General features: G+C 44.0%; 1 protein-coding gene and 2 pseudogenes across 1 annotated transcript; all 3 read right to left on the bottom strand.

Moving 5' to 3' along the window:
* Positions 1 to 6594: 6594 nt before the first annotated feature.
* LOC135975157 (olfactory receptor 6S1-like) lies at positions 6595 to 9105 on the bottom strand (annotated as a pseudogene).
* Positions 9106 to 15830: 6725 nt separating this feature from the next.
* Positions 15831 to 16779, bottom strand: LOC101950455 (olfactory receptor 4M1-like; annotated as a pseudogene).
* Positions 16780 to 23797: 7018 nt separating this feature from the next.
* Positions 23798 to 24778, bottom strand: LOC101950736 (olfactory receptor 2AP1-like). The gene has a single exon (XM_005309240.5). The coding sequence runs from the start codon at positions 24776 to 24778 to the stop codon at positions 23798 to 23800; it is 981 nt and encodes a 326-aa protein (XP_005309297.5).
* Between the last annotated feature and the right edge of the window lie 2405 nt (positions 24779 to 27183).

Raw genomic sequence — 27183 nt, 5'->3', positions numbered from 1 at the left:
TGAAATACTACATCGGAGCCAGGCCAAAATATAATCTACGGGCGACTTTTGACACTGTTCACCCACCATCTATCAACACAGCCAGATTCTACTAGCTGGCAAAGGGGGCAAAGGGAATGGAGGGCAATGAGTCGCCCACCAGCATTTCGAACGTGGAATGTTGATCACGTCAGGATGGTCGGGACCCACACATCTCCTTGTAGTCTGTTCATTTGGCTGTGTACAAATTCACGTACGTGCAAATAAGTCAAAATGCCTGGCCGTAGTTGCTACGGAACTGCCAAGATTTCCCAGAAATGAACAAAGGTAAGTGTTTGATTTCATGATTGAAATCTTTCAAAGGCATTGGACTTCATACATTTACTCAAATTATCTCCCATTTGCCCTTTTGTCAAGTCACACTGTTAAGTGCATTGAAATAGTAGCCATATAATAAAAGTATTAATTTTAAATAAATTAATCTGGTAAAAAAACAATCCCAAAATGTCACTGTCTAGAGGTCTAAAGCGTAAAAGAACAGCAACTTCATTTAAATCTGGATGGCTGGATAAGACTATAGAGGCGGTTACACCGAAGTCACATAGTGTAATGCTTGTTAAACTTCATGAAATTGTCACATATGATGAGGACAATGGAGTGGTTTGTGTATATTGTCGAGATGCCAGAGCTTTGGGAGAATTTTCAACAGGAAGAATGTGGAACGATGTATGGAAGTTGGATTTCTTAAAGCGTCATCTGTCAAGTAAGTCTCATAGATGGTGTAACAAGACTTAGAAACAAAAACCCTTCCTTACAGAGCGGATTGCTTAGCATGATTCTTGAAAGTCCAGCTGAAAAGCAGAGGAGGCAAATTAATCTTGAACGCAAGCGCTGAAACCAAGAAGAAATCAAGCTACTTTTTGACAGTGTGTCTGTGACAGGCTATTAGCATTGAGCTGTTCACTTTTTCTGTTCAGGATATTAATGACCATATGGAAAAGTATGTGCGCATACTAGCAAGCTGGAGAAGTAAAAATTATGCTTTTGAATTTCTTGAAATTATCAACTGCATTGTCCAAAATGACCTCATGCATGAAATAGCATTGGCAATGTTTCATAGCTGTTGATGAAAGCACTGATATATCCATTAACAGATACTTGATACTCTACTTTAAATATAGATCCATAAATTCTGCAGGCTATAAAACTTCCTTTGGTGGACTATTACGATTGCAAGAATGTGATGTTGTTTCAATAGTGTCTGCAATCAAAGAGTTTTATAAAAAACACCAACTTGATCTAATGAAAATGGTGATGTTTACATCTGATGGTGCCTCCGTGATGTTGGGCAAACTCAATGATCATAGAATCATAGAATATCAGGGTTGGAAGGGACCTCAAGAGGTCATCTAGTCTAACCCCCTGCTCAAAGCAGGACCAATTCCCAACTAAATCATCCCAGCCAGGGCTTTGTCAAGCCGGGCCTTAAAAACCTCCAAGGAAGGAGACTCCACCACCTCCCTAGGTAATGCATTCCAGTTCTTCACCACCCTCCTAGTGAAATAGTGTTTCCTAATATCCAACCTGGACCTCCCCCACTGCAACTTGAGACCATTGCTCCTTGTTCTGTCATCTGCCACCACTGAGAACAGCCGAGCTCCATCCTCTTTGGAACCCCCCTTCAGGTAGTTGAAGGCTGCTATCAAATCCCCCCTCATTCTTCTCTTCTGGAGACTAAACAATCCCAGTTCCCTCAGCCTCTCCTCATAAGGGGGGAGGGATAGCTCAGTGGTTTGAGCATTGGCCTGCTAAACCCAGGGTTGTGAGTTCAATCCTTGAAGGGGCCACTTGGGGATCTGGGGAAAAATCAGTATTTGGTCCTGCTAGTGAAGGCAGGGGGCTGGACTCGATGACCTTTCAAGGTCCCTTCCAGTTCTAGGAGATGGGATATCTCCATTTAAAAAAAAAAAAAAAAAGTCATGTGCTCCAGACCCCTAATCATTTTTGTTGCCCTCCGTTGGACTCTTTCCAATTTTTCCACATCCTTCTTGTAGTGTGGGACCCAAAACTGGACACAGTATTCCATATGAGGCCTCACCAATGTCGAATAAAGGGGAACGATCACGTTCCTCAATCTGCTGGCAATGCCCCTACTTATACAGCCCAAAATGCCGTTAGCTTTCTTGGCAACAAGAGCACACTGACTCATATCCAGCTTCTCGTCCACTGTGACCCCTAGGTCCTTTTCTGCAGAGCTGCTACCTAGCCATTTGGTCCCTAGTCTGTAGCAGTGCATGGGATTCTTCCGTCCTAAGTCCAGGACTCTGCACTTGTCCTTGTTGAACCTCATCAGGTTTTTTTGGCCCAATCCTCTAATTTGTCTAGGTCCCTCTGTATCCGATCCCTACCCTCTAGTGTATCTACCACACCCCCTAGTTAATGTCATCTGCAAACTTGCTGAGAGTGTAGTCCACACCATCCTCCAGATCATTGATAAAGATATTAAACAAAACCGGCCCCAGGACCCACCCTTGGGGAACTCCGCTTGAAACCGGCTGCCAACTAGACATGGAGCCATTGATCACTACCCGTTGAGCCCGACGATCTAGCCAGCTTTCTATCCACCTTACAGTCCATTCATCCAACCCATACTTCTTTAACTTGGCGGCAAGAATACTGTGGGAGACCATATCAAAAGCTTTGCTAAAGTCAAGGAATAAGACATCCACTGCTTTCCCCTCATCCACAGAGCCAGTTATCTCATCATAGAAGGCAGTTAGGTTAGTCAGGCATGACTTCCCCTTGGTGAATCCATGCTGACTGTTCCTGATCACTTTCCTCTCCTCTAAATGTTTCATAATGATGTGGTGACTCAGCTGAAACGTTATATTCCCCACTTAGTGCGGCAACATTGTGTTGCACACCGGGAAGACTTGGGGATTTCTGATGCATGGAAAGAGGTCAAGCTGATAGGAGACATCAAATGAGAACTGTCTTAATGAGAACTGTCTACACAGTGTTCTGTTGGTCATCCAGGAGAAAATGCAAATTTCAGGAAATAGTGGATGCTTCTAAATGTGAGTCAGTGGCTTTCAGGACACTCAGTGAAGTGCGCTGGTTATCTAGGCACTTTGCACTTTGAGCAATTATTCACAACTATAGTCCTCTTCTGGAATATTTTGAGCAAGACAAAGATACTGATGCAGTTTCTAAATACTGCCACAAAAAGCTGAATGCCATGGAAAACCGAATAACATTAGAAGTTTTGAATGACGCTTTGTCGGAGCTGGCTTCACTATCCATGCTGCTCCAGAAATGGGGCCTTAACCTCTTGAAGCATTTCACCTTGCCTGAGGTAAACTGAACAAGATCAGAAGAGAGTACCTTGGAGATTCAGTCTTATGGAGTGACAAAGTTAAGGCTGTCTTAGATATGAGCTCTCAAGAAAATAATGAAATTGATACCAGTTCCATAATAACTTTCATAAACATCTTGTGTGCAGATTTGGCAGACACGTTTCCAGAGGATGAAGTCCAGGAGTGGTCCGCTTTTGATTGTGCAGCAATAGTTAAGTGTGACTTCAATTTTGGAATTCATCAGGTGAAATCCGTATTTTCAAAATAGAAAGACTTTCTTGCTGAAGAGATTGTTATAGTAAGTCAGTACAATGACTTTAAGTTTGCAGGAGCCAAAAGAATCAAAAGCCAATTGGTTTTAAGTTTCCCGGATATGGTGACATTTGCTCACCAGAACGAACAGTTTCCAGATCTGGCAAAGTTGATGGATATTGGAGGAACATTCATAGCATCAAGTGCAGACTGTGAGCATGGCTTTAGCTTGATGAATACTCTAAAAAACGAACTATGGAATCGTTTACAAGTAGATCATTTGGACATGCTGATGTGTATTAAGAGTTACCAGCTGGATGGAGGATAGATAGATCTGGAAAGAGTTTATATTGAATGAGCAAATTAAAAAGATCACAGGGAAAAACAGTAAGGTTAGTTTAGCAGTCTTTGACATTTCGACCAATAAGGAAATTAAAATGCATTTGTAATTACATATCTTATTCTTCGCTGATAATCATTTATTGATATTTTTTAGCAAAATTTTAAATTTAAGACAAACGCTTGTTTTTCTTTCTTTACTTATGATGTCTCTATCTGAAAACCCATATAAATTGACATAATGGCATACTTATTAAATTGTCTTTATTATATGTTTATCAAAATATTTTCAGTCATGTGTATAGAATGAAAGGTGAAAGTGGACACCAATGGGCAGAAGCCTATGGACTGATAATGATCATGATTAATATGTGCTTGATATATGTTCATGATTGTCTATAAAAAAGATCATAAAGCGTAATGCTTACAACTTGGACTGTGCAACTGAATGACACTAGTCAATATTTCCGGTCCCAGACACAATCCTAGGAACCTCCATCTTGCAGTGTCCAATTATGCCCACTGGATGCTGCAAGTTTATATGAGTTTGTCAATTTAACAAAGAAATTGATATGTACCAGGCTTGTTATCCCAAAGGGAGTCTATGTAACACTTCAAACCAAATGCACTGCTTCAGGTACAATAAACAAACAAATTTATTAACTACAAAAGATAGATTTTAAGTGATTATAAGTCAAAGCACAAGTCAGATTTGGTCAAATGAAATAAAAGCAAAATACGTTCTAAGCTGCTCTTAACGCTTTCAGTGCCCTTACAAACTTAGATGCTTCTCAGCACAGGCTGGCTGGTTACCCTTCAGCCAGGCTCTCCCCTTTGATCAGCACTTCAGTCGCTTGGTGGTGGTGTATGTAGATGGAGGTGGAAGAGAGAGGAAAAGCATGACAAATGTCTCTCCCCTTTATCATGTTCTTTCTTCCCTCTTGTCTTTGCCCCGCACCTTCAGTGTCAGGTGAGCATTACCTCATCGTAGTCCCAAACTGACCAAGGGAAGCAGGGTGAATCACTCAAGCGTCCAACAGATCCTTTGTTGCTGCCTAGGCCAGTGTCCTTTGTTCCTGTGAGGCTGGGCTGGGTTTGTCCCATACATGCCCTGATGAAGTGTGACCTGCCACTCTGTTCCTGGAGAGTTTTGCCTGAGCTTGTTTCAAGACATGAAGACACATTTTCAGCCTCTTAACTATATACATGAAATTACAACCTATAACATTACTATAACAACAATGCCCAGTGCATTATGAGCCTTATGAAGACACCCAGCATGACAAACTTTGCATTGGATACCACACAATCGTATTATAAGGATGAACATGGGGGTGCAGGGTGTTCCCCCGAGACACAGAGTGTCACACTCACCCTCTGGAAGGGGTCGCAGGACCTGCAGTACTGCTGGATGGCAGCAACGACCCCAGGCCAGTAAAAGTTCCGTAGCAGCCTCTTCCTGGTTCCGCTGGTTTCCCCGGTGTCCCGAGAGAGGGACATCATGGGCCAGGTACAGTAGCCAGCGGCAGTACTTCTGGGGGACCACTAGCTGTCTCCCGATCCCCCATGGTTGCACTTCCCCTTGGGGAGCATATTCCCTGTACAGGAATCCCTCCTCCATAGGAATCTCTCCCTGCAGCCTTCCCCCAGGGGTTTCAACAGATTTCAACAGCAAGTTGCCTCAGCTTCTATAAGGAGGGATCCTTCTGCAGCTCAGCCTGAAATTCAGTGGCTCAGGAAGGGATGGGGACCTGCTCCCTCTAGTGGCTGGGTCCGAGGCCACAGCCCCACCAAGTCCTCTCCCCAGTGGCTCCTTTCCCACCAGGGTAGAGACCTGTGCCCCCAGCAGGGCACTGCCCACAGTGTCTGGGCAGAGCACCCTTCACTGGCTCTGGCTACAGGTGATGACTAGGGCACCCTGGGAGCCACGCAGCCAATCCACCATGTCACTCCCCATCAGCACCTCGGCTGGCAACTGATGGTGCACCCCCCACCTTTGGGCCCCTCCTGGGCCACCCATTTCAGATGTACCCTCACCATGGGTACTTTAAATGGGGGCCTGCACACACCCATAAGGGTCAAGTAGGTGTTGGACACCACCCGGTCTGGACCTGTGTCACCCCGGGCCGGACCTGTGTCACCTCAGCACCCATGTCCCAGTACCCAGTGACCTACTTCCCATTCACCTCCAGGGGAATGAGGCACTTGCTCCTCAGGGGCCATCCCATGCCCACGCTGTAGACTGTGAACTTTGAATCTGCAGCATCCTGGCCTGGGAGACTCCTTCCTCTTGGGCCATTGCTAAACTGCCAGCCTGGGCTTTGACGGCTCAGATTGCTCATCCTGCCCCTGAGCTTTTGGCACCGGGCCCATCTGTGGCCCCTCTGCCCACAGTAATTACACCTCAAGTCCTGTTGGTCCTCTGGGGCCGGTCAGTCAGCTCTGGTATTGGCTGTGCCTCTCAGGAGGGATTTCTCCAAGACTCCCTTCTGGGAATCCCCTGGATGCCCCCCCTTCTGCACTGATATGGGCCTGTCCCCCGGGATTCCATTCCGTATCCCAACCTTCTGTCTACAAACTTGTCACTCAGCAGCCCTGCATGGGGCAGGTCCTTTGGCCTCTTGTCCACCAGCCACATCCTCAGGTCAGGAGGACAGAATTCATATAATCAGTCTAGCCCCATCAGTTCAATCACGTCCTCCTTGGTCTGGGCCCCAGCCCCATTCACCCACTTGTGGGTGTATTCCCCCATCAGGGTGACAGTTCCAGCTAGGTCATCCCCTTGGTCTTCTGCATACTCTGGAACCTTTTCCTGTACGCCTCGGAAATCAGCTCAAACTTGTGCAGCACAGCTTGTTTGAACAGTTCATGGTCCCCTCCTTCCAACCCATCCATCTAACTGAACATCTCTATGGCCTTGGTACCCAGTAAGGGGGTGAGATGCTGAAGCCTGTCTGCAGGGTCAACCTGGTAGACATTGCAAGCCTTCTCAAAGGCACTGAGGAAGGCATCTATAGCATCCCCTGCCTCAAACTGAGACAACACTTTTATATTGGAGTTCCCTGCAGGCTTAATCACCCTGGGCCCTGCCCCACTCACCCCAGCAGGGGTCGCTCTGCTTCTCAGCTCCGCCATCACCAGTTCATACTGCCTCTGTCTCACGGTCCTCCTGTTTCTTCTCATGGTCCTCCAGCTCTTTCAGTTTCAGTTCCATTTCCAACTCCAAATGTCTCAGCTCCACTGATGGAGAACTCGGCCATGAAGATCCCCTGCTGGTCAGGTAAGTAGATCCTGGGACTGCCTGGCTGCTTTCAGCCCCTTCTGCACCCCCCAGTTGTGTCGGTGGCTGGGGTGACCTGGGTCTACCTGGCTGCTCCCAGCCTCTCTCGCAGCCCCAGCTTGGTCAGAAACCAACTCCTTAGAGCGATCATTCTCTTCCAACTGAGCAATCAACTGTGCCTTGGTGAATCTTCCAATGCACAGCCCTCTCTCTCTCTCTGCACAGCTCTATAATGTCCTTCTTAAGGAGATGGTTATAGGCAATCTCCATGCTGTTCCCAAGTGGTCACAGACTCACAGGCCTGTGCTCGCTCAGCTCCCATGGTCCCTGGGAGGAACCCCTTCAGTGTGACAGCCCTTCTCAGGGGTCCACTCTCTCTTGGGGTCAAGCTGTAGGCTCCTCTGCCTCCTGGAACTGCACTTCTCTGAGCCTTCAGCACGCCTGTCTCTCGCTAATTCCCCTTCACTCTACTGCTCCCCAGTCATTTACTGCAGGATGCATTACCCAAGGGGTGCAGTTTATCCCACTGCTAACACCAGTTTTCATGGAGTCATGGGTCAATGCTCTGGAACTACTCCAGATGAAGCCAGTCAGGACTTTGGGGAAGCATGCCTCCTCTCTCTGAGCACACTGTCTCCAGGGCAAGAAGCTTACACAGCTTTGACCTTCCTGGGTCTGACCTCAGAGCATTCAGCATCCCCTTCCACACCGTGTGCTTTCCACAGCAAATCCGCCTGGGTGGGGCTCCTGGGGAAGCCAGAGAGCCCTGCACCCCAACTCTGCAGTCAGATATGACTCTCAGCCAACCAGTAAAATGGAAGGTTTATTAGTCAACAGTAACACAGCGTAGAACAGAGCTTGCTATCACAGGAATCTATGACTTTCTGCCAAGTCCATCTTGGGACTCCTGGGCCAGGTGCCCTGGACTCCCCCTCTTCCAGTCTCCCCACGCAGACTGCCTGCTTCCAGTGCCCCGATCTCCATCACCTCCCTTTTGCTCCTCCTTCTCTTTGTCTCACTTCTCGGGCAAAAGGTGTGACCTGGTAACACACCCCTCCTGTCTCTCAGGTTACATACGTGCAGACAACTGGGCAGGCTCACCTGCCCTGAGGGCCTCAGCAAAAATCACATACCCAATTCCCACCACCGAAGTATTGTTTCAGTACACTGGGAAACTGAGGTACACACAGTATTCGTATAGTAGAAGTGGAGAAGGCCTTGCATCTTCCTAATGCTGATGTGATCTTCAGGACGGTGGAGATGATGAAAGTGTAGGACACTGTTGTGAGTGTCAGCGAGCCCAGTAACACAACTATGGCTATCACAAAGTCTACAAGCTCAATGAGTTGGGTGTGGGTGCAAGATAGACTCAGGAGAGACTCAATATCACAGAAAAAAATGGTTATTGACATTTGACCCACAAAATGGCAACCTGGAGATGGCCATTACTGGCCCATTCATGATAATAAAGCCACCCGTCCAAGACTATCATTAATTGGATGCACACCCTGCTGTTCATGATGGAGTAGTAGCGCAATGGGTTGCAGATAGCCACATAGCGGTCAAAGGACATGACAGCTAAGAGAATGAATTCTGAAACCCCAAGGAAGAAATAGAAGAAACAATGCAAGCTGAGAAAGAAATAGCTTTAGTGTGTGACAGGAGGTTCACCAGCATGACTGGGATCAGAGATGCTGTGAACACAATCTCCAGGAGGGACAAATTGAAGAGGAAGAAGAACATAGGGGTGTGTAGGCAATAATCTATCTCAACTACAATGACTGCAATGACAATCAGCAAGTTCCCCAGCAGCGATAATGCGTAGATAACCAAAAGCAGAAAGGAGAAAACTGACATCTGGTGAGGCATGGGGAACCCCAGTAGGATGAATTCAGTCATCACTATGCTGTTATTTCCCATGTACATTTACTGTGCAAACGAGATGAAAAGAACTAATTAATTAAAAAAAACAGTTAAACAACAAAATAGCAGTGTTCATTTTTTATGGGAGTCTAAGGGAGTGTGATACCCCTTCAGTCTCCTCTTTTCCAGACTAAACAAACCCAATTTTATTCAGTTTGTTTTTGTAGATAATGTTTTCTAGGCTTTTAACAATATCTGTTGCACTCCTCTGTACTTCATACAGTTTGTTCACATATTTCCCAAAGTGTGGTACCCAGAACTGGACACAGAACTCCCGTTGAGTCCTTATCAGTGCTGAGTAGAGAGGAAGAATTACTTATTGCATCTTGCTTAGAACACTCTTGCTAATACATCCCAGAATGATGTTCGCTTTTTGTGCAACAGTGTTACATTGTTGACGTATATTTAGTTTGTGATCCACTATGACCCTCAGATCCTTTTCTGCAGTATTCCTTCCTAGTCGGTCATTTCCCATTTCGTATTTGTGCAACTGATTGTTCTTTCTGCATTTTTTCCTTATTGAATTGCATCCTATTTATTTCAGACCATTTCTGTAATTGGTCAAGATCATTTGTAATTCTAATCCTCTCCTCCAAAGCACTTGTAACCCCTCCCAGCTTGATATCATCCCCAACTTTTATACGTGTACTCTCTATGCCATTATCCAAATAATTTATGATGATGTTGCATAGAACTGGAGCTAGGACAGATCCCTGTGGGATCTCACAAAATATGCCCTTCCAACTTGACTGTGAACCACTGATGACTACTTTCTGAGTACCGTTTTCCAACCAGCTGTGCACACACCTTATAGTAGGTTCATCTAGGCAATATTTCTCTAGTTTGTTTATGAGATGATCATATGACACAGTATCAAAAGCCTTCCTAAAATCAAGATATATCACATCTACTGCTTCTCCCTATTCTCAAGGCTTATTAATCTATCAAAGAAGGCCATTAGGGCAGTTTAACATGATTTGCTCTTGACAAATCCATGTTGACTGTTACTTATCACCTTATTATCTTCTGTTGGTTGTTTTATTATTTGCTCCATTATATTTCCAGGCACCAAAATTAAGATGACTGGGTTATAATTCCCTGGGTTGTTCTTATTCCATTATATTTTCCCTTTTCCAGTCCTCTGGGATCTCTCCTCTCCTCCATGAGTTATCAAAGATAATTGCATTTTGTCAGGCCCTGCCAACCTGAAGACATCTAATTTAGGAAAGTAATTCATAACTTGTTCTCTCCCTATTTTAGCCTCAGATGCTACCCCATTTAAACTCATGTTAACCATGTTAGTCCTCTGATCATTGCTAATCTTTTTGGTTAAAACTGAAACAAAAAAAGCCATTTAACACATTGGCCATGATGCATTTTCTGTTATTGTCTTTCCTTCCTCATTGCATAATTGGCCTACTCTTCATGGTCTTCCTCTTCCTTCTAATGTATTTATAACATGTTTTCTTGTTACCCTTTGTGTCCCTAGCTAGTTTAATTTCATTTTCTGCCTTGTCCTTTCTAATTTTGTCCCTACATACTTGCATTTTTTTAATATTTGTCCTTCGTAATTTGACCTATTTTCCATTATTTGTATGACTCTTTTTTAAAGTTGCAGGTCATTGAAGGTATACAATGGTACATATATGCACTATTTTTCTGGAAGGCTGATGGCAGCTTCTGATACACAGAAGACAATGAATCCAATAAAGTGCTTACAAACTATTTAAAGGGATACTACTCTATTCCCTATACACTGCAAGCGTCCAGCCTCTATACATAAATATATCTTTATTTCCCAAATAAATTGGCTGAATAATTTCCAGACTATGAGCTGTTCACAAGTTGTGAATTATTTGCTTTCTCTCCTTGCATTTGTTGTACAATTACGCAAGTGAATCAAATGATGCTACTTCTGCTCTGTGATTGGAATACTGTATTTCTATAAACATTATAATTGATATTCCTGTGTTTTCCTTTACAACATAGGAACTGTGGAAGAATAACACAGTCCTTCACGATTGTGTTGGTGCAACATGTCAGAGGCTGTTTATTCTCAAGCAATATTGCAAGGGGGAGAGTGCACAATGGCAGTTCTCTGTTAGATAAACAATTAAGTCAAACATTTATGCCTTTTGTGACATACAATAATGATCAACAACTGCATTTTGTTTATACATATTCCTTTCTGATATCTTACTTTTCTCAGCAATTTCTGCTACAGTCTGCATTCTATTCTTATCTAACACAAGGTCGAAAAACAGCATCTCTTACAGTTCTTTTCCACTCGAGAAGATGTCAGAGAGACAATCAGAGATTTTAGTTTGGACAGAAGGAGACAGGTCTGGCATAGAGAGGTGGGTTTGTAAGTTGTCAGCACAGAGATGGTAGATGAATTTTTGCTTGTTGATGAGATCACCCAGAGATAATGTGGAGAGGGTGGAGAGAAGCGGACCAAGGACTCAACCCTGTGGTACCCCCACAGAAAGCTGAAGAGTGGATAAGGGAGATCCTTTAAGGACATGCTGAAGGTGTGATTAGAGGTAGGAGGAGAACCAGAAGAAGATAGAGCAAGGTTGCCAACAAAGAATAAGATTTCAAGAAGAGCATGGTCAATGCTTTTGAAAGTGGCTGAGACTGAAGTACTGATTTTGATATCTGGCTAGGAAGAAGTCATTAGAGATTTTGATGAGAGGGATTTCAGTGGAGTGCAAGGGATGGAAGAATCATAGACTATCAGGATTGGAAGGGACCTCAGGAGGTCATCTAATCCAACCCCCTGCTCAAAGCAGGACCAATCCCCAGACAAATTTTTGCCCCACAAGGATTGAAGTCACAACCCTGGGTTTAATAGGCCAATGCTCAAACCACTGAGCTATCCCTCCTCATGATGTGATACAGTTGCTAAAGATGGTTGGGAAAAGTTGTTTTCATTGACAGAAAATCTCAACATAAATGGAAAACAAAAACCAAAAAAAACCCCAAAAGATTTCACCAAAATTTTTGGAATAAAATTTTGACTTTTTTCAAATCCTAAAATCTTTTTCAGCCCAAAACTAAATATTTGCTTTTCACATTTGGGGGAGAGAGTTAATGAAAATTAGAAAGCATCTATGGAAAGCAGACACTTTTTGCAGAAATTTTCATTTAGCGAAACACCCCAATTTTATGTCAAAAACAGTCTAAACTGAAATTTTTCAACCGGCCCTGATCATAGTATCTTAGAAGATTAGGGTTTGGAGAGACCTCAGGAGATCATCTAGTCCAACCACCTGCTCAAAGCAGAACCAACCCCAACTAAATCATCCCAGCCAGAGCTTTGTCAAGCCAGACATTACAAACCTCCTGTTACTTAATCTTACTTAAAAACCTCCTGTCATAAACATACTGCTAACAGTAGCATACAATCCCTCTTTTACCTGTAAAGGGTTAAGAAGCTCAAATAACCTGGTTAGCACCTGACCAAAAAGGACCAATAAGGAGAGAAGATACTTTCAAATCTGTGGGGGGAAGGTTTTTGCTTTGTTCTCTCTGGGTCAGTGAGGAGCCAGGGCAGGGGGAATACATCTAAAGCCATACCTGAACTAAGCATCTAAGATTACAAATTGTAGGTAATAGGAAGGAAATGTGTTAGATTATCTTTTATTTTAGCTTATGAATTTTCCCTAGGCTAAGAGGGAGGTTTATTCCTGTTTTTTGTAACTTTAAAGTTTTGCCTAGAGGGGAATCCTCTGTGTTTTGAATCTGATTGCCCTGTAAAATTACCTTCCATCCTGACTTTACAGAGGTGCTTCTTTTACTTTTTCTTTATAATAAAGTTCTGCTTTTAAGAACCTGATTGGTTTTTAGTGTCCTAAAAACCCAAGGGGCTGGTCTGTGCTCACCTATTTGGTTGGTATATTATTCTCAGGTCCCCCCAGGAAAGGAGGTGAAGGGGCTTTGGGGCTTTGGGGGATATTTTGGGGAACAAGAACGCCATATGGTTGTTTTCCTTGAATCTTTATCTAACTCATTTGATGGTGGCAGCGATACCGTCCAAGGACAAGAAAGAATTTGTGCCTTGGGGAAGTTTTTAACCTAAGCTGGTAGGAATAAGCTTAGGGGAACTTTCATGCGAGTCCCCACATCTGTACCTAAAGTTCAGAGTTGGGAGGGAACCCTGATGCCTCCTGTTATTTAATCTTTTACAGCTAACTCTTCAAGGTCACCATCCACTTACTCTCTTCCATTCTCATGGTCTGCTAATTGTTTCCACCTCCTCCCATCCTGATTAGCAATTTGGCCTTGCCTATGAAAGTCCTGACAATTATTCCTAGCTATGTGGTATTGTTTTTAATTAATGGGGGCTAATGACACCCAAAATGGCTGTGGTTTAGTTTGGTAAAGTTCTGGGGTTACATTCATCACTGTAGCTACCTAATGATCCCATCTAGCAACCTGATGACAATTGGCCCTTGTATCATGTAGCTAAGCTTGGCAGAATTTTATTTTTCCCTATAATTTCTACACATAATAATGTTTATTTTAAGCATTTATTTCATTTTTTATTGATTTACATTTTCATAGTTTTGCAAAATTATGGGTTTAAGCATATTTTTCTTGATTTTTTTTATCAATTCACAGTTAGGGGGTTAGGCAGTAGGGGGGTGAGACAATAATTATTTAATGACAATAGGTGTTGAGAGTCAAAAAGCTAAAACTTTATAACAGTTAAAACACAAACTCTTAACGTCACTTGTCAAAATACTCAAAGTAAATATGCTTAAAACACTCTAGTACATTCTCAAACAGCATTGTTCTTGCTTTTCCTATCTGTACATTTTGATTATTATCAATGAAAATATTTTTTCATTGGTTTATGTGTGTGTGGTGAAATCAACATTTACTGACATTTGCCAATACAAATCTAATCCTTCCAAGCCTGAATATAGCCAACACTTCCTCATTGCTTAACCTTTCCAGACTTCCTGATACCTGCAATATGACCACAATCTACTGTGTACAAAATGTATATGCTAAGAATTCAACTGTGATGCTAACCATCTCCTAAAATGTATCGTAACCCTAATTATATCCATAATGATAAATCTAACAGTAATTCTAACCCTAATTGTACCCCTAACCCTAACACTAGGTCTAGCACAACCCCTAAACCTAACTCTAATCCTAAACTAAAGGTCACATTTTAAATGGTGCCTAGTAGTATTTTCAAAAGAACCTAGGCACCTAGGTGAAATCAATGAATTTGAGGTGCCTTGGTGCTTTAGAAAATCCCATTACGTGCCAAAATACCTGTAAAAATCAGGCCCTAAATCTAATGGTAACCCCACAATTGTATATTCTTATTGTAACCTCTAACCCTCAGCATAACCCCAACCCTAACACTAACCCTAATTCTAAATGCAGCTCTAACCCTAACCCTACACCTACCATGAACCCTAACCCAAACACTAACCTGAATCATAGTTTAAATTCCACAGATTTAGATTCAAAATTCTTATCCTCAAATTCAAGGCTGTTCAGAATGCTTCCCAGCCCTATTTATCCAGTCGCATTACAATCCTTCCACACCTTCCATTCTACCAATGACACTAGCCTTTAGCACCTGCTTGTCTGTTTCTACCACAAATTTCTCTGCCCTTGCCTCCATGCTGGCCCTTTCTCATGGAATGCCCTCCCTGAACTGATCTACAAGGACATTGTTCTGTCCTCTTCCCACTCCTTCCTCAAGGCCCATCTCTAGAGTAACAGCATGTGCATGGCTGAGGATGGACTTCCTAAACTCTTAATGCAACCAAGGGTATGAGACATATGACTTTGGAGACAAGAACATGACACTGGGATTTAGAAGATAGAGGGCCCAGCCACAGACTGGAGATAGAAGGACATAAAGAGTAGGAAAAATAATATATGTGTGAGAATTTCCTTATCTCTCTTTTCTCATTTTTTAGAGAGCAGTTTACACAGTTAAGTTTTTATAGATAGATAAGATAGGAATATGCTAGAATTTTGTTTAAATTAAAACAAGGAGTAGAGTGAAGGTTGCCTGTGTAACTTACATTTTTTCTCTTCACTTTTGAATGCTTAACTGTGCTACTTAATAGTTCTTTCTAAAATGTCACCATTCCCACTCTGTCCACTCGACATTCTCATGTAGACAACATTCTCATTCTCAGAGACAATCATCACAACCAAAAATGTATTTTGGTACTTTGACAGAAGTAATAGTAATAAAAGAGTTCCGTAATTTCTATTTATTAGCCATGAAATTGTGCATGGCACTGTAGAAGCACGCAAAACACAGGAGATCAGATCCTCAGGTGGGCTAAATTGGTGTAGCTCCATTGAAATAAACTGAGCTATACTGATTTACATGGACTGAGGAACTGGCCCAGGGAGATAAATTGTGCCTTCAATCACACCAGTGTGAACTCCGGAGATACTTCATGGATAATGCAGAATTATTCCATAGATGCTTCAGAGGTTTTCCACAGATATTCCATATTTACTCTAAAAATACTCCAGCATTTCTTCTTAGATACTCTAGAGTTATTCCATAGATACCACAGGGTTTGTTCACAGGTTTTATTATTACAAAGTTACTCCGGTATAAATGAATGCGAAATTTGGCCCGTATACAACCAGAACACCATACCTGAACAGTTTGCACTTTTCTTTCTTTCTTTCTTTCTTTCTTTCTTTCACCCCCGAGCCCAGAGTAAGTATCATCTGACTAATTTCTTCATAGTGTTCTTAATCTCCTTATTCCTGAGTGTGTAGATCATGAGATTCAGCAGGGGGAAGATCACAGTGTGGAACACGGCCACCACCTTGTCCATGGAGAAGGACCGAAATGGCTGGGCATAGAGGAAAATGGTAGGACAGAACATGACAAAGATGACTATGATGTGGGTGATGCAGGTGGTGGCTGCTTTGCTCTTCCCTTTGGGGGAGTGCATTCTCAGCTTGGCCAGAAGCACAGTGTATGAGATGACCAGGAGAAGGAAGGGCATCAATATGACCAGCCCGTTGTTGGCGAATGTCAGTAGCTCCATTGTGTAGGTGGCAGTGCAGGCCAGTCTGATGACTTGATGCATGTCACAGAATAAATTGTCCAGAACATTGGGGCCACAGAATGGGAGGCGGATGGTCAGACCCACCAAGATAGCGACATGCACAAAGCCTCCTGTCCATGCTACCCCCACCTGGACACAGCAGACCCTTCTGATCACCAGGTTCATGTAGTGGAGGGGCATGTAGATGGTCATGTACCTATCATAGGCCATGGCCATCAGCAGGAACATCTCAGCTGCCCCCAAGAAGTGGAGGAAGAAGAGCTGGGACATGCAGCCCACATAGAAGATGGTCATGTGCTCATAGAAGAAGTCACCCAGCATCTTCGGGGGGGGGAAGGGGGAGGGTGATGGAACAGTAGCAGATGCCCAGGAGGGCCAGTTTGGCCAGGAGGAAGTACATGGGGGACCCTAGGCTCAGGTCTCCTTGTATGGTGAGAATGATGAGGACATTGCCTAGCAGAATCAGCAAGTAGAGTGGCATGAAGAGGAGAAAGAGGATGAGCTGGACCTCCCAGGCCTGGGAGAGACCCAGGAGCACAAACTCAGCCACACTTGTCCCATTTCCTTGGTCCATCTCTCTGTAACTCACACAGCAGAAGACAGGGGACAGGACCATTAATAAAGGCCTTACCATAATGTCACATGCCCCGTAGTTACAAGTCAGCCAGACCTGGAGGATGTATGTGGGTTACACCTCAGTGAGTGGGTATTAAGAGGTAGAATATGGTGTTGCTTACTGTCCAATGGGAAAAATTCTGCCCCCACTCACTCATACTGGGGTTCTTCCCCATTGGATTCCACCCAGGGAGCATAATGAGTATGAGGAACACCATGCTGGATGGGACCAATGGTCCATTTCAGCCCCCATGCTGGACAGGACATATTTCTACATCTTTTTTCCCATCGCCTGACACAAATCAATAGGATGAAACCAACGGACCCATCTAGCTTGGTATCCCTCTTCCACTGATCGTTCATCCATCTAAACTGATAGCCCCACCTCTCTGCCCATGCCATATAAATACCTGTAGTCCAGCAGCTTGCCTCATTTCTTCACTGCAGTAGAGCAATGGCTCCCTCTGTTCTCATATCCCCACCTTCCTACCATGAAGGATTATGTTCTCAGTCCATCCAGTACAGTATCTGCTCCCCCTCTATGCACTGGACCAAACCATTGACCTATCAAATAATGATACTTAGCTCCTATGAGTTTAATCAGCAGATATTCAAGCACTTTACCAAGAATATCATTATCAACATTTTACAAATTGGGAAACTGAGGCACAAGGAAGGGAAGTGACTTGACCTAGGTCATATAGGAGGTCAATGGCAGAGCCAGTGTTTAACAGCCAGGTCTCCTGAGATCCACTCCAATGACATAATCATTAGACCACACATAGTCTGGGGCCCCATATTTCTGCCACATCAGAATAGTTGTTTGCAGTGGTTTTGTAGCCATGTTGGTCCCAGGACATTAAAGAGACAAGGTGGGTGAAGCAACATCTTTATTGGACCAACTTCTGTTGGTGAAAGAGATAAACTTTTGAGCTATACAGCCCTGATGAACAAGTCTTTCATCAACAGAAGTTGGTCCAATAAAGCTATTACCTCACCCACCTTTTCTCTCTAACATCAGAATAAAGCAATCGTTCATCTATGGTTTCCCTATGTCCAGCATAGAGGTGTCTAGAACTTGGAAAGTACATTCTGCAGGAAATTCTGGCATTTCAAATTGTATTATCATTCAAAATCAGAATGTAAGAATGGTCGCACTGGGTCATACCAATGGTCCATCTAGTCCAGTATCCTGTCTCTGACAATGGCCAGTATCAGGTGCATCAGAGGGAATGAACAGAACAGGGCAATTTTGAGTGATCCACCCTGTCATCCAGTCCCAGGTTTTGGCAGTTGGAGGTTTAGGGATACACAGAGCATAGGTGCATCCCTGACCCTTTTGGCTATGCTCCATGAATATATCTAATTATTTGTATAAGGACATAAACAAAAAAAATTACAAAATCCCACAAATTATTTTTTCAAAAATATTTCATTTTGCATCAACTAAAATAATCAGTTTTTGATAAAATCAAAATATTTCATTCTGATTTAGACATTTTATTTCATATTTACTCTAATTTATAATAACTTTTATATAATATTCAAGCAAAAATAATTTTGAAATGACAAATTGGAATGTTCTGTTCCAAAGATCAAAATATTCCAATTTTAACCTTATCAAAACACTGCATTTCAATTTTTTTCAACAATGTTTCACTGAAATCGACACACTCCCATGGAAAATTTAGATTTAATTGAAATGCGATTTTTGCAACTGGAAAAAATTTTTTGTCACTTCGAGTCTAGGACCTCTGTTCTCTGTAGTAATAGACCAATTTTCCATCAAGTATGGAACAACCAGTTTCAGATTATTCAGATCTGGCAAGGCCTAAATGCTCACATATAACAATACTACATTTTGCAGGGCTGACTCATGGAGGGATACTGACCTGAGATTTGCTTATCTCATCCACTTGTACAAAAACATTCCATTTACATTTCCCCCCAATCTCTTCACAAGAGCACAATAGTCTCTCCAGCCTGGCTTTTAGCTGGCTCTTGTTAGCAATCGGGGGCTTTAAACTATGCAGATGAAAATCATGATTTCCTCTGCTGTGCCGGGCTTTGGTAGATCATGGATCACAGTGCACTACTTCAGACAGAATAGAAACAACTGGGACGGGACTGTAGTTCAGAAGTCAGGGGCACTGGCAGAATTGAGTGTGGGGAGCCAAAGACTGGAATAACAATGAGTGCTGGGGATTGGGAGTGAGGGACATATTCAGACCTGTGTGGTGTAGACATAGGTTAGGATAGACTGAGCTGGATGTCTGGATTAAGGGTCATTCACAGAGCAGTGGAGGGGCAATAATGCCAGGGCTCATTTAGCAGGTGATCCCCTGGGACAGTACAGCATTCTTTGGGGAGGCCAGAATTGAAATCGCAGATGAGGGAGGGAGGAGATGCAGATAAGGGTGAGGGACCTCTGCGGGGGAAGTGGACGCAGTTAGGTCAGCATTGAGCTGCATCAACAGAGCTCTGGAGGGAGGGGGCAGGGAGCCAAAGCCTGGGGTTGGTGCAAGGGCTGAAGGTTGGGACTGAGAGTCACCAACAGAGATGTGTGGAGTGGAAGCCCAGGGCAGGATAGGAGGGGGATATGTGCAGTGGCCCAGGACTTGGCTAGGCTATGCCTGCTGTGACGAGAGGCAGAGGCAAACCAACACAATGGAGATAACCCTAAATTTTTAATTTCAAAAACGGAAAACTAAGAAACGTATCAGGAACAATAACAGAATAGAAATAATATAAAGTAACATCCAATGCTTATCTAGGAAAATCATAAACTGTAAATTACCATCACAATAAAAGACATTTTTCAACAGCCTGCTTTCTCAACCCAACAGGGAATTGGCTCCTCTCCCGGCTTTGCGATGATCCTTTGTTTCGACAGTGCGGTGACCTCACCTCTTTCCAGCAGGACCACCCACAGCTGACAGCTCCTCACGCACACCTGTTCCCCAGCACCCAAACTGTATCCCTCCATCAGGGTCCCAATGGGCAACATCACCTGTCATACGCTTGGTGCCCCTTGCAGCCGGGGTCCTTGCACACAGCCCTCCATGGACCGACCTCTCCCAGATCCTCAGCAAATCCCCTTTTTGCCAAGTGCTGTCCCTTTTCATTTCCTTCTTCTCCACCCGCCTTTCCACTGCCTCCTCTCCCAAGACCCTTCCCCAGCTGGGTCTGCCCTCTCACAGCCTGGCTTTCTCTCCAGCACAGCACTCTACACTGCTGCATCACAGCTGCAGGCCCTAAAAAAATCCCTGCTGCAGGTGCTGGTGCCAGGGCCAGGGTTACTGCACATGGATCTAGGATGACTATGGGACACCAGCAGAGCTAGGGAGCCTGGAATAGCCTGCAGGACTGAGGATGGGGAGTGAGGGGAATTGGCAGAACTGAGCATGTGCAGTGAGAAGGATGGCTCATGGCAGAGATAGCAGGGTGCTATAGATTGAGACTGAGGCGCATTGACAGGACAGTGAGTGGGGGAGCCCAGAGCTGGAACAGCAGTGGGGCTGTGGGTAGAGATTCAGGGACATTGGCAGAGCTGAGTGGGTGGGTGGGAGAAGCCCAAAGCTAGGCTAGCAGGGGGCTGTGGGTCAGGATTGAGGGGCACCGGCAGAGCTGTCAGAGTGGGAAGCCCAGGACTGGAGGTTGTGTGTCAGGAACTGGGGGAAATCACCAAAGCTGTGAGTAGGCAAAATGATTCTAAAACACAGGCCAGCTATTTCTCTTATCCTGTTTCTTTCCTCCCTTTCCAGTTGGCCAAGAGGAGCTGTGACAATCTGAAGGACATGCACCGTACAGAGGAAGAAGAACTATTGTGGGGGAGCATGAGATGGGCAGCGAACAAGATGCGGTTGAAAGCAAAGGAAAACAGCTAACTCACAGGAAAGTTGGCTGCCTGTGTTGGGACCTGGGAGACAGTGGAATGCTTTGGCCAAAGCAGCTGATCTTTCCATCGGTTTGCTGGAAAAGGGAACTGGGTACCAAACAGTGATAGAGTCAATTTCACCAGTAGGTTGCTGGATCAAATCAATCCAGAGTTTCAGGCCAGAAGGGACCATTATGATAACCTAATCTGACCTCCTGCATAACAGAGACAAGAGAATTTCCCCTACTGATTCCTCCATCAGTCCCAATACCTGCTGTTTGCAGGAAAGCATATCCTTTAGAAGGAGATGTCAGAACTGGATTTAAAGTCTTCGCTTGACAGCGAATCTACCATATCCGTCAACGAATCCAGCAAGCACTTAAGGTTGGCACTGACTGAAAGTTGTCCCTATCTGATAGGGATTTTCTGACCATTATGTGGGTTTTGGTGTATTCCCCAGTTTGGTAGGTGCCATCATCTGAAAAATGCAACCCCCTGCTCATGTGCTCAGCAGAGAGGCCAGTAACAGAATGGACCATGAGCTGTATCTACCCTGTGCTTGCAAATAATCTTGCTTGCCAGAAAATTTCACTGCAGCCTGGGGTTGCCATGAGGATGGTAATAATATCATTTTGCCTTTACACAACACTTTCCATTTTAATATCTACAAAGGTGGCTGTACTAGAAAGAGAGCCTGAGACATTAGGCCTGGTATAAGAGACCCGCTATGAGGCCCGAGACCTGAACTAAAGTAGTGGTCAAGCCTTGCTAATATAAAGCAAACTTAGCAAAAGTCAGGCTCTGAGCAGAAGTCAGGCTCTGCCTGAATGCAGGCTCACAGAACCTAGCAAGAGCAGGGCTGATATCGCAAAAACACATACATTCCTGAGAAGTGCTAGGCACAGGACACTCACACAAACACATTCTAGAAGGGTGGTATCAGAACACCCCGATCCAAGTATGGTACAAACACACTTCCCGAAGATAGGAAAATGTTGACCTTTCTTAGAGATAAGGTCAGGATAACAGTGTGCTAGATACAGATGTTTCGCTCAAACCAACATGTACAAGGTAAATGGTGGTAACACATCAGGGGGCAATATGTAACTTCTTTGAATCAGTGTATCAGTGTAGAAAGCGGGGTCTGAGAGGGGGACCCACCATTCACTAAGCTGAATCAATTGCAACAGGCATACACATGGTATTGTAACTGTAGACACTGATCTGGGGAGCTAGGACTGTGCTTGGTTGACAATAAACTTGGCAGGAGGTGCCTTCACTACTAAACCAAGTCTTGTGGTCTTTGTGGGCTGTACGAACAAGGTCTGCTGTGTCAGCTATCTGTCAGCTAATGAATAACTACAGTGGCTAGGTATCACTGTCCCCTATTAACTGAAACACAGAGAAACTTAGTGCCAACACTGAATTAGAACACAGACATAAAATAAAATAAAAAGTCTAAATCCAAATATTTTGATTGACCCAAACTGATTTTTTTCCCAAACATTTCCTTTCATGAGACATACAAAATTTGACATGTTGTTCTGGTTTGGAATGATTTTTTTTCAGTGTCAGAATTCCCTGTGAAACAGAAATTCTGGTTCCCAACCAGCTCTGTTATTTAGGCACCTAAAGAGAGATGCCGACTGGGATTTTCAAATGTTCCAAAGTGGGCTAGGCATTTAGCTCCCATGGAAATCAAGGAACTCCCAACCAGAGGGCAGTCCCATGTAGGAAACTCAGAGTCTGGGAACAGAAGGAAGAAAGTGATTGGTAAACCAATTGATATTTGTGTGGGACTCCAGAGCTGCTGGGAAAGGACAGTGGTACCTTTGCATTGCTTTCTGCCAAAGGGAGCCATTTGTCAATTGCTACCATCCACTGGTCAGGGTAAGGGTAAGGTGACTTCTATACCATTTGTAATTAAACAAACAACACGAAGAAACTATCCTGGGAGCATGTCACTCATTTCTGCTCCAGAGGGAGAATTGACCTGCCATGTCTCAAAATCTGCTACCTAGCCCCAAACAGGCAAGAAAAACAAATGTCTTGTCTTTGTCTGTATAGATATGCTGGCAGTGCTCCCTAATGTAGATAAAGAACATGCCAACAGGAGGAGATTTTCTGCCAGCATTAGCTACACTGACAGAAGCAGCCTTCTGTCAGCATAGCTGTGCCTATGCTGGAGTGTTTGCCAGCATAGCTATGTTGGTAAGGGGTTGTGGTTTTTACCATACCCTTGACTGACATAGCTATGCCAGCCCAACTACGTAATGTAGACCTGGCCAAAATCTGGTAACAGGAGAGAGTGAAATCTAGAAGGACCAAGTGCGAGGACAGAAGGGAGAACAAAAGAAACATGAGACTAATTGTATTAGTTACCCATTTATTTTTTACTACTGAGTGGAATTTCCTAAGGAAATATTGCAACCGCACATATGCATCGCACATGAATTCAAAAGAGTCAACACATTTTTTGTAAAGGGAAATCATGGCTCACCAATTTACTAAAATTATTTGTGGCGGTGGTCAACAAGCATGTGGACAAGGGTGATCCTGTGGATATAGTGTACTTAGATTTTTTGAAAGCCTTTGACAAGCTCCCTTACCAAAAGCTCTTAAACAAAGTAAGCTATCATGGGATAAGAGCAAAGGTCCTATCATGGATTGATAACTGGTTTAAAGATAGGAAACAAAGGATAGGAATAAATGGTCAGTTTTCAGAATGGAAAGAGGTAAATAGTAGTGTCTCCCAGGGGTCTCTACTGGGACCAATGCTGTTCAACATATTCATAAATGATCTAAAAAAAAGGGGTAAACTGTGAGGTGCCAAAATTAAGTTTTTAAGGTCCAGCTTGACAAAGCTCTGGCTGGGATGATTTAGTTGGGGATTGGTCCTGCTTTGAGCAGGGGGTTGGACTAGATGACCTCCTGAGGTCTCTTCCAATCTATGATTCTATGATTCATGGTTATGGCCACCACCTACATTGGTCCATCCGCCGATATGGACAACTCTGAGTGCTGAGATTTTCACTGAGAGTTTTCAAATTAATTTTTATGGGGGCTGATTGCTTAAATCACCCAAGCAGCATTGAAAACCTCAGGTTAAGTTATTATCTCGAAGTCTCTGCATGGTTTTTTGAAAGCCACATTTATTGACTGCTTTGCACAAGTCTTCCTTGACCTCTCTGTTTCTCAGGCTGTAGATGAGGGGGTTAACCAGGGGAGTCAGAACTGTGAAGCAAAGAGAGAGCACTTTGTTCAGGTCTCTCAGTGTATTACGTTTCGGTAGCATGTAGACAATCATTGGGGTTCCGTAGAAAATTGTCACCACGATGAGGTGAGATGAGCAGGTGGAAAAGGCCTTTTGCCTTTTGGTGGTGGAAGGAATTCTCAGGATGCTGGCAACAATACACACGTAGGATGTCAGGGTTAGTAAGAATGGTGGCAGGGTGAATATAGAAACTAAAATGAAATTGAACAATAACATCAGGTGTGTGTCACTGCAGGACAGTTCCATCAGCGGGATGGGATCACAATAGAAATGGTTGATTTGATTTGGCCCACAGAATTTTAGCTGTGATATGAATAGGACAAAGATGATAATTGCCAAAAAGCCATTGAACCATGACCCAGCAGCCAGTTGTAGGCAAAACTTGGTATTCATAAGAACTGAATAGTGCAGGGGTTTACATATCGCTAAATACCGATCATAAGACATAGCTGCTAGGAGATAGCATTCAGTAGCTGCCAGGGAACCAGAGAAATACATTTGTGTGAAACAGCCACTGACTGAGATGGTTCTGTCCTCAGTCAAGAGACTGGCCAGCAACCTGGGCAGAAAGGTGGAAGTATAGCAGGTCTCCAAGCAGGACAAGTGCCCCAGGAAGAAGTACATGGGGGTGTGAAGGTGCTGATCAGCCACAACGAGCACCATGATGAGGGTGTTCTCAACTACAGTTGTGATGTAGGTCACTAGGAACATCAGGAAGAGAAGAATTTGCAGGTCAGGGAGATCTCCAAATCCCAGGAGGATGAATTCTGTGACAGCTGTTTGATTTCTCCAGTGTGAGCCTGCCATGGGTTTAGTCCAGGAACAATAACACTGCAATTGAATCAGAAGAACACAGAGTTAAGAGTTAATCAATTCTCATGAGTTAATTCCATAAATATTCACAAAATCTCCCTCCTCTCCTGGTCATTGGCTGAAATTTAAAAGCTAAATGTAGATGTCAGAGCTAAGTGCCAGAGTCTGAGTTTGAGAACAGATCATTGGTAAGGCTCTGTGTTTGTCACGGAAGTCATGGACTTCTGCAGCAGCTGATGTGCCTGGCCTGGGCAGCTCAGGTTTCACCCCTCACAAGAGATCAGTTTATGCCATAAATTATGATCTAGAATAAATTCTCCCACCATGTGCTGGTGTCGGTGATGTGTTTCCCGACATTCACTATTTAGCAGTGATAAAACACAGCTCTTTGGAGGGTAGGTCTTAGGAATGGGCAGAACCAGGCTGATATGATGCTCTAACTAGGGAATAACTCTCCATACTGACAGTATGACAATACAGGAACAAGAAAGACCCCGGGGTGGGAGGGAAGATGCTGTCCCTGAACTCGAAGTCTAGAAACCATCTGCCATGTGTGATCAGGGCTAGTAAGACTCTATCACCACTCGACACCTCATTGGGACACACACTGAGCCAGACCCTCAGCTGTTATGAATCAAGGTAGCTCCTTTTGTGGCAGTGGGATAGATCCCCAACTGAGGACCTGACACAAGACATGGATCTCAAGCTCCATCTCTGCTAAATGGTGCTCTGACTGCTGATGGACATGGCTGTGGGAAGTGACTGAGGGTAAAACTTTTAATATTCGCCTGAGGAAGAGTTCTGTTTAGTTTGAAAGCTTCTCTCCTTCACCAACAGATGTTGGTCCAATAAAAGATATCCCCTCACATACGTTGTCCCTGAAATATTCACAAACCACATCCATGCCCCTCTCTGGAAGGTGGTATAGAAATGCAGTCAGGAAGATAATACTCACTTGTAACCACAGGACAGACCAAGCTTGAAGTGATGTGCTCTTATTTCTCAGAGTTTGGATGCCAGGTTCCTCAGCTGAGGTTCTTGTCTCTCCTTTTTCTGCAGAAACTGGATTTTTCTCCATGAAAAAAAACCTGCAATTATATGAAGGAATGAGCCGATGCATTTGATCTACCTTTGGAAAATGAGCTTTGATTTACAAAGTGTAAATGCTAGCCCATATTTGTATTTGGTCTTCATGTTTTTTAATATGGTCCCAGTTCAACCTTTCTCCCACTTGGTTCACTTGGTGTCTCCAAAGGTTTGTAGCTAACAATGCCCAATGGGACTTCTACAGCATGCTTTGTATTTTTGTATGTTTTTTAAAGTCTAATGATCCTATGTGGAAAACATTTTACATCATGATGAAACACTGCTAACATTTTTGGGAGATGCCTGTCACACCTATGTCTCTGAATCTATGCCAAGAGTAAGCAATGCTTTCCCACACAAAGTAAAACGGAGGCACACACAAAATTCATAAAAAAAATATGAAAAATTCCCACTTTGTCACATCTCTTCCTCCTTGGAGATGGAACTGAGCGGGGTCATTTCAGCCAGTGACCTCGGGAAGTTCTGCTATCTGTTTCCAGGACAATGCATCTGTTACAACATTTTCACTCCCATTAACATGAATCACTTTCATATCATAATCCTGGAGGATCAGTCTCCATCTCAGAAGCTTGGCTTTAGCCCCTTTCATTTGATTCAGCCGTCTTGGAGAGTGGTCAGTAGACATGGCAAAGTGCCTCCCAAATACATATGGCTGCAGCTATTTAAGAGCCCACCCCATGGCCAGGCATTCCTTCTCTACAGAAGCATGTTTCTTCTCGTGGGAGAGCAGTTTCTCACTTAGATACACAATTGGGTTTCTGTCCCCCTCAGCATTGGTTTTCATCAGCACCACACCAAGCCCTGTGTCTGAGGCCTCTGTGAACAACAGGAAGGGTTTACCAGAACTGGGAGCTGACTTAGAGCCTCCTTCAGTTCAGAGAGGTCCAGGCCAACTTGTCCAGCTTACCCTTTTTACATAGTGCAATGACGGGTGCTGCCAAGGGGCTAGAGGGGGGTACAAACCAATGGTAGCACCCCCTCATCCGAGTAAAGGCCTGGGCTTGTTTCTTGGTTTAGGGAGTGGGCTAATCTCTGACCACCTTCACGTTGGCAGGCTCTGGCCTTATGTGATCGCTCCCCACCATGTGATCCAGGTAGGACACCTCTACCATGCCCACCTTATACTTTCCAATCTTTAAACTCAGTCCTGCCTCCTCCAGGAGATCTAGCACCCACTTCACTTGGGATAAGTGTTCCTCTCAGGTCTGGCTAAAGATACAGATATCATCAATGTACGCCAGGGCACAGTTCTCTATTCCCCTCAGTAACTGATCCACCAGGTAGTGGCATGT

This window comes from Chrysemys picta, chromosome 13 (genome assembly GCF_011386835.1).
Source record: "Chrysemys picta bellii isolate R12L10 chromosome 13, ASM1138683v2, whole genome shotgun sequence".
Classification (NCBI taxonomy): Eukaryota; Metazoa; Chordata; order Testudines; family Emydidae; genus Chrysemys; species Chrysemys picta.
The sequence above is the reverse complement of the archived record's forward strand: the minus strand, read 5'-3'. Positions and strand labels throughout refer to the sequence as shown.